Below are 8,164 nucleotides of genomic sequence, written 5' to 3'. Positions count from 1 at the left end.
CCTTCCTGGCCAAAATTGGGGGTTATTTTTTTTTTGTTAACAAGGAGGGGTTTAAAGGACCTTCCCCCCCCCCCCCCCCCAAAAAAAAAAAAAAACTGTTTTAAACCAAAAACAATACCCAATTTCCTTGAAAAATGTGGGGCCACAAAGAGAGAGGAGGAGGTAAGAAAAGCACTTGTAATAATTCACATCTGATAATTATCCAAGTCTTTATACAAACTGCTATCATCCTCAGTACACATGCATACAGATATCTCCAACCCAGCTTCACATGTAAACTAATATATTTGAGCATGTGTGATAAGAAATCATTAGTGCAAGCATGTGTGACAAGCAATCTATGTGCATGCACCTGGGCATATATGCATCATTATATCGAAAGAGTAGTTTTTGTTTCTGTACAAGACAACAGAACTACATACTTTGGGGTTTTCATATAGTTGTGCCAACGATGTGCACCATTAGGACGGAGATGATCATGGATTCGAGCAGCTGATTTCCCATTTCCATATGTCAAGAAGTAGTTAGGGTTACCCCGAGTTGATTCCTTATACATACCAAAGTATGTGTCCTTTGGAAGATGGTCATAATTCTTTTTGAACATTGATACCTGTTCATGCAAACACATGTAGAGTAACATATTGCCCAAAGAATAATAGCCACGACTCCACACATTTGAAGAAAGCTGTCACAACAATGTTGGACAGAGTAGTTTTAAGTAGAAGTCCAATTTTGTTGAGAACAGGCAAAATGATATACACACTGAACAATACAGTCCCAAAACTTATAATTGTGTCAAATAGTTTGACTTCAAAAGTTCAATCTACCGAAATAAGTTCAGCAATAAAAAAGTATTACCTCACTAAAAGGATCCTTGATATCATCCCGTTCGATACTGCTCTCCTGAACACAGAATGTTGCCATTAGTAACAAATGTCAAGCCAAACTACAGACAGAGAGATTGAATTGGAATTATCTTAAGTTGCCTAATCAATTTCAACCCTAATTGAACATCTAAGAATATAAATAAATTCACTCACATAATTTGGAAATATGACCATATCCACATTCCCAGGCACATCAAGTAGCAATTGCCTCAATGAGTACTCACGACCACCAGCTGGATGAATTAATTCATCAGTGTCAAGATGAAGTATCCAGTCCATGCCTTCATCCTAGTAATTTGTTGAGCAACAGAACAAAATGATCAGATACAAAATAAATATTCATCCCTCAAGCGCTAAGAACAATAAAGAATAGTGAAATACATGAAACAATATTTGTTCTTAATGCATACCCTTGCCATGACAATAGCCATTTCCATATTGAGAGATTGCTTCACAAACAGCTCATAATTGCAAGGTTTGTAAAAGAAACTTGACAGCCATGTCTCATTCCAAATACGACTGATGGTCCACAAAGGAAACAGAACAATGTCAACCAAAATATCCCACAAGAGGTCAAAGAAAGAATTAAGTTGAAATCAGTGCAAGTAAGAAGACACTTATACTGAATAGGAAAGCCTAATTTGAAACCTTTTAGCCTGTTGCTCTTCTAGCTCTTTTGTTCGGTATATCACTTTTACTCCCTAAGAGAACAACAGAAAATGAAATACTTGGATCAAATTGGAAACAAGCGGTATAATTTAAAACAAAGGGGAACAATTAAAAAGTCCAAAAAAAAAATGAAGAAAAGACAGAAGGACTAAACCAAATAAGTGAAAGGAGAGGATCATATTAACTCACAGGAATCGATTCCAGAACTTTAGATACTTCAGGAGATGCAGCCTTCCCTTCCACAAAAAGGAAAAAGGTTGTGACTCCAATAACCTTGTGATAGAACATCCACGGAAGAATCTGGTCCAAGCTAGCTGACGTACTTGTTGTAATGCATATCTGCATAATGATATAAACAGCCATCAGCTTCACCATGAAAGATCAACAAAAGTAGCAAATTCAACAGATGAGCAAAAGACACGAATAGTATCGGTAAATATAAAAGTTTGAGCTAAAATGGGCCACAATTAACTACCACTAATCTATATTTGAAAAAACCGACTCTATTTCAAACAGCACCTCGATCTGAAACATAAGCTTAATTTACTCTGATTTGCTGCGAACCAAACAACATTACTAGTGTTAAATCTCATTTTTTTTATTTAACAAAAAAAAACAAAAACCAAATCCCAAATCCCAAATACAGATCAGTACCGAAGATCGGCAAATCAACAAAAACCCATAAACTAGGTAATAAATTAGACAAATCCCCCCAGAAATTGATCAGCACAAAAACAGATCGGCTTTCATATTCTCAAAAACTAAAAAAAAAATCAAACAAAGCCATGAAAAAAGAAAGAACGAAAATACCTTGGGTTTTAAACTGGGCTCGAAGTCAAACTTCCAGTCTCTATAATAAGGAAAGGAAGGGGTGGCGGTGCGTACGAGACTAAGGCAATCGGAGGAGGAAGAAGAGTGAGGTTTCGGGGAGAGAGTAGACGAAGAGAGCTCCATACCGGGGAAGACCTCGTGGTTTTGCAAGCGGGACCCATGAGGGGCCCACCTCGAGGCGGAAGAAACAGCAGAGGTGGGATCGGTGAGACCATTGTCTCCTTTCCATTGGAGGACGAATGCCAAGAGAGCGAGAGAGAGAGGGAGGAGAGTGAGGAGCAGGAGAAGCCTTGATGTGAAGGACGACGACGATGAAGACGACGACGACGATGATGATAGGAGTGGAATGGCGCGGTGGTGCTGCTGCTGCTGCTGGTAATAATTCCGCATCGTGAGATCTCCTCTGCTCACAAAATTCAGAGATACCTCAAGCCGGCTATCAGCTCTGTTGTGTTGTGCAAGTAATTAATTCGTTATTTGGTGGTCATGCTTATGAACTTGATTATTTTTCATTTCCTTAAAATGGAAGAAATCATTTTTCTTTCTTTCTTTTTTTGGATTATTACGTATTATCTTATTATTATTATTATTATTATTTTGGAGTATTTCATTTACACCCTTACATATTCTCACCCATCGTATAGATATGATAATTCGTAGAAAATCTTCACTACATTGTACATGGATTGACTCCCACTTGAATACTTTGCATTCAACCTCACCACCAGCAATACGTGAGAAGAAAGTGATTTACTTCCTACTAATTGATAGTTTCTGAAATCTAATTAGAAAATTATTACAATAATTAACGTGTGCACATATGGGTCATTCATTTCTTCCTCTTATAAATTGTCATTTTTTAAAAATAATTACTTCATAATTTCACTGTCGCATTGTGTGAGTGAGGGTCATTTCTTCTATTCAAGTGTATTTATACAATATTTTACTTATACACAAAAATTATTAACAAAGTATCATATAAACTCCACAATGTTTATAATATATCACTTAAATATATATATCATGCAATACAAGTATTACTCTCGAATAAAAATATTATCAATAGTTATCTTATCCATATTCCATATTCTAAATATATAAACCACATGCTTTATATATAATAAAGTTATATAAACAATGTGTCATACATTAATTTTATTTACTAACAATATAAATAACTTTTTTACATATTATCTATGCGATTTTCTTTCACTTTGTGTATAACATAAATATTGATTTATTTTAATTTTGTGCATGTTTGATATAACTTATTCAATTATCAAAAGGACTTTTTAATTTTTCTAGTATTATTTAGTTGTATTTTGAATAGAGTTTTTAGGAATTAAATAAATTATTTTGTCCATATTAGTAAAAGCTCAAATTTTAAATTTCTAAAAATAGAATTTGTAAACTTTATTTAAAGAATTAAATTATGTAAGATACACTTAACTTATTTCACAATCTTATTTCATTCATTTAATAACATAACTTTTGAAAACTTACCTATTAAAATAATTTATAGTATTTAATAAAAACTCTTAACTGATAGCTAAATATAAAAATATTTTTAGTAAAAGCTTTATTTGTATAAATTCCATTAATAAAACTGTATTTGAAAAATAATATATCAACCGAGCCTTATTTCGGATTATAAAATTAGATAGAAAAAAAAAATGGTGTTTATGTATATACATATTTGTAATTCACGACATCCAAACACCGCCCCAATCCGATCCCTGGAAAGAGCGAAAACCTAAGACAAAAAATCCAAACTCGAAATTGCCTTTTTCCCTTCTATCTCTCTGATTATTTCTTTACACAGTCGATGCTCCGTGTTTGTGAGCTCATACGAAGAAGAAGAGGAGAGAGTTCGTTCATTAAATGCTCTCTCTCTTCTTCAAAAGTTCATCACTCCCTTTTTATCTGTTCATGTCTTCATCAAACAACAACGCCTCTCTCTGTGTCTCTTCAGGGTGTTCTCAAACCCTAGGTCGTTTTGCTTTTGATTTATTCTCTATACCTGTCGTTTTATTTGCTTTCTCTGATATTTGTCAAAGTTTAAGATTTTGTTCAAGGTCTCTGGGTGGTTCTAGGGTTCTGTCTCGTTCCGAATATGAGTGATTCTAAGGTGAGTTCTTTGTTCGACTCTAGTGATTTATTTTTGGCTTTTTTGAATTCAGTTGATGGGTTTTGGGATTTTTGTAAATTGGATGTGTGTAATACTGTAATGTGTACTAGGTTGCTTGTTGATGAGTTTGTTAAAGGGTGCACTTTTGGGATTGAATATTTGATTAACTCATTGCTTTTACGGGACTTAGTGGATGAAGTATTTGGCTTTTATTTGCTTGTATTGTGCAAATTAGTTCTTCTGTGAATGGGAATTTTTAAACTTACCCCTACAATCAGACAATTGTTGGTCTGAGCTGTGAGTAACTTTTTTTCTTTTTATATTCATGATTTACTTTTCTGGAAGCTTTATATATGAGGAATACTAGTAATTGCATGCATCAGGGATATTAGTTGGTTTATGCGTGGAAAATCATTGACATTATTGTATCAGGAAGAATAGTTCATTTACACGTGGAAGATCTTTGACATTATTAATTGTCTACTGCTTCTTATTGGTTTTGTCCTGGTCATCATAGATAAATTGTGATCAATTATTATTATTATTATTATTATTTTGTGTGGTTATTCACCATCTTCATTTTTCTTTTGCAATGGCAGTTATTTGTTTTTGGGTCATTTACCGAAGAGGAAACCAGGTCATGGCTGCAAAGCCAATCATCTGGGAGTGTGAAAAAGCCTGTTTCATCTCGGAGAGCTGAAAAACCTGCTGAAGATAAAGAGTTGCAGTTCGGTTCATTGAATTTTGGAACTGAAAGTTCTTTGGTTGGTACAACTGATGAACCAAATGGAAAGTCGGTTGTTGATGGGCCAGTTGTTTTTCAGCCCTCAACCTTGCTTAAGAAGGATGATAAAGTGAAGAGTGTAGGAGCATCGAATGATCATGACTTGGGAGCCGTAGGATGTCCAAAGGAAAACGGACACATTAAGAATTCTACTAATGGCCCTGCCCTCAGTAATGGTGTGAATCATTTGAGAGCAGATGGTATTGATTTTAGTTCGTTTCACCAGAATGCAGGAGGCCATGCAAATCCTTCCCCAATTTCAAAATTTCATGTCCTTTGTGATGGAAATATTGATGGCAGGGATCAGAATGCGGCTGCCTGCAACTCATCAATATCTGGTTCTAAAGAGGTGCCCATGAAGGCAATTAATGAGCCTGTTAAGTCTGTTAAAGACTTACTACCACGAGGCTTAATCAACTCGGGGAATTTATGTTTTCTTAATGCAACTCTTCAGGCTCTGATGTCCTGTTCCCCTTTTGTCCAGCTGTTGCAGGAACTTAGAACTCGTGACATCCCCAAGGTTTGTCCTTTTTGATGCATACTGAATATGTTGATTTCATGACAATCAGCATTGAGGCATTTCCTCATTGTGTTTATTTTCTGTAGATTAGGTTTTTTTTTTCTCTTTTTTCTTAGGCATGCTTGTTTGCATCATGTTGACAAATGTTTACCATTTTGTCTGTGTTTTATTTATAATTTAGTTGAAAAAGTGTTCTGTAGAACTGAGTATCATGCACAGCAAGTAGTTAATGACAAATTTACATTTTTTAAAAACTAATATGTACTTTGATTTGTTAGGCTGGATACCCAACATTAACTGCATTCGTTGGGTTTGTCTCTGACTTTGACACACCCTCTGGTGGAAGCTCAAAAAAGAAAAATATTTCTGTTCTTGACATTGGCAGGCCCTTCAGTCCTTCCATGTTTGAAGCTGTTCTTAAAAATTTCACTCCAGATGTGCCAAATAGCATATCTGGTAGACCAAGGTTTGCACTCTTTCTGCAGTAATTTAATTTTTTATTTTAATATTTTAAAAGTTGCTTTCTGATGTAATTTTCCTTCTCAGGCAGGAAGATGCTCAAGAATTTCTTAGTTTTATCATGGATCAAATGCATGATGAATTACTTAAGCTTCAAGGAGAGTCTACTAGTATTAACGGAGCCAATACAGCTCTAGTCTCTTTGGCAGAAGAAGATGAATGGGAAACAGTTGGCCCAAAGAACAAATCTGCAGTGACAAGAACACAGAGCTTCCTGCCTTCAGCACTTAGTGATATATTTGGAGGACAGCTGAAAAGCGTGGTGAAGGCACATGGTAGACCAATTTCTTATGGGCACAACTATGTCCTTTTCCCTTAGTGTTGGTTTTACTTAGAAATATTTGCTGTGGTTTCATTTAACGTGTCTTTTCTATTTGTTTTTGCTTGCAGGAAATAAAGCTTCTGCAACTGTTCAGCCATTTCTCTTGCTCCACATTGATATTTACTCTGAAGCTGTGCATACAATTGAGGATGCTCTTCGTCTGTTTTCTGCTCCAGAAAATCTTGAGGGATACCGTACATCATCTACTGGAAATGTACAGTAATTTTACTTCTCTTAGTACTTTTTGTTGATATCTTTCGGTGCATTTGTACTTTTCATGATTTTCGCTGAAGGAATGCAAATCATCTGCATACAACTTGTGTGGTTTTTGTTCCATACCATAAGCTTGTAATATTTTTTAATTGCTTTTAATGAGATAAGTTATGCTTTTATTTGTCTCTTCTTGCTGTTGTATTGTTTTCTGCTTGCTGGTTCACCTTTATCTACTTGGATGTAATTTCGCGATTCTTACTAAGTTAAATTAAGTAATGCAATCAACATTGCTTCAACTACTAAATGAGTTCGAGAGCCTTTTACATTGATCCTGTAATGCATGTATGAAATGAGATGCATGATTTTCACATTTTGTTAATCCCTTTACAGGCTGGTGTTGTGACTGCCAAAAAATCTGTCAAGATACAGACGCTTTCAAAGATTTTGATTTTACACCTGATGCGTTTTAGTTATGGAAGCCAAGGGAGCACAAAGTTGCATAAATCTGTCCGCTTTCCTCTTCAATTGGTTTTGGGTCGGGATCTGCTTGTTACTCCATCTGCTGAGGTAATGCAATTCCTTAATGTCTAAAAAAATAAATTAGTATCATTATCTTTTAATTTCTGGTCTGTTGACATTTCTCTTAATTATGAGCTATTTTTTTAGCTTCTAGGAACTTGAATTCCCTTCTGTGGATTTAAAGGCTGTATGTTAGATTGAATTTACAGCGTACATGTAAAGATGAATCCATCCGCTGGTATTTCTATCGTTTGCTTTCTGTTTGCAGGGTCGAAAATATGAACTTGTTGCCACTGTTACCCACCATGGAAGAGATCCCTCAAAGGGGCATTATACTACTGATGCTCGGTATTTTAATGACCAGTGGCTCCATTTTGACGATGCCTCTGTGACTGCTATTGGGACAAGTAAGGTATTGCATGACCAGGCATACGTCCTTTTCTACAAACAAGTTTAGAAGGTTGCAGGATTATAAGTTTCAACGGGAGAAAGAAGCCATATCTGATGGATTCAACCCAATGACAGTAGCTGAACTGTTTTCTTAATTTTACAAGTAGTTTTTAAAATGTTGTTAATTGCATATGAAAGATTATAACAATTTTACTGATGTGATATGAAAATGAAAATGAGTGGAAGTTCTTGATAAAGTTAAATTAATGAAAGCTTCATTTTGTTACTCCTTGATCATGGACCTATGGCTGCCATTAGCAGTTAATAAATAACGTCATTATAGATAATGAGCAGTTTGTTTTAAGTAGAGCAATGAATAAGG

The 8,164-nt window shown here is 35.2% G+C and overlaps 2 protein-coding genes across 3 annotated transcripts in view; one reads left to right on the top strand and one right to left on the bottom strand.

The window, feature by feature from the left end:
- The window catches only part of LOC18045057 (glycosyltransferase-like KOBITO 1), a 4,605-nt gene extending 1,676 nt beyond the window's left edge, over positions 1 to 2,929 (bottom strand). Inside the window, exons 1-7 of the mRNA XM_006438838.2 lie at positions 2,367 to 2,929; positions 1,746 to 1,895; positions 1,536 to 1,588; positions 1,298 to 1,406; positions 1,041 to 1,175; positions 859 to 903; positions 423 to 610 (exon numbers count right to left, since the gene is read on the bottom strand). Coding sequence (XP_006438901.2) covers positions 423 to 610; positions 859 to 903; positions 1,041 to 1,175; positions 1,298 to 1,406; positions 1,536 to 1,588; positions 1,746 to 1,895; positions 2,367 to 2,777 — 1,091 coding nt within the window. The 5' untranslated portion in view covers positions 2,778 to 2,929. The remainder of the gene's footprint in view (positions 1 to 422; positions 611 to 858; positions 904 to 1,040; positions 1,176 to 1,297; positions 1,407 to 1,535; positions 1,589 to 1,745; positions 1,896 to 2,366) is intronic.
- A 1,140-nt stretch (positions 2,930 to 4,069) lies between these two features.
- LOC18043871 (ubiquitin carboxyl-terminal hydrolase 24) lies at positions 4,070 to 8,076 on the top strand. 2 transcript variants are annotated; one of them, XM_024185885.1, is made up of 7 exons: positions 4,070 to 4,515; positions 5,115 to 5,819; positions 6,098 to 6,285; positions 6,366 to 6,613; positions 6,729 to 6,874; positions 7,264 to 7,440; positions 7,540 to 7,654. In XM_024185885.1, exons 1-7 carry the CDS (start codon positions 4,501 to 4,503, stop codon positions 7,552 to 7,554), a joined length of 1,494 nt encoding a protein of 497 aa, XP_024041653.1. In that variant the 5' UTR covers positions 4,070 to 4,500; the 3' UTR covers positions 7,555 to 7,654. The 2 variants fall into 2 exon arrangements, with proteins under 2 accessions (XP_024041653.1, XP_006438900.1); XM_006438837.2 differs by lacking the exon at positions 7,540 to 7,654 and adding an exon at positions 7,661 to 8,076 and having other exon boundaries at positions 4,071 to 4,515.
- The last annotated feature ends 88 nt before the right edge of the window (positions 8,077 to 8,164 follow it).

The sequence above is a fragment of the Citrus clementina genome, unplaced genomic scaffold (assembly GCF_000493195.1).
Source record: "Citrus clementina cultivar Clemenules unplaced genomic scaffold, Citrus_clementina_v1.0 scaffold_4, whole genome shotgun sequence".
Classification (NCBI taxonomy): domain Eukaryota; kingdom Viridiplantae; phylum Streptophyta; class Magnoliopsida; order Sapindales; family Rutaceae; genus Citrus; species Citrus x clementina.
Note: the sequence above shows the minus strand (reverse complement) of the source record. Positions and strands in the feature narration are given on the sequence as shown.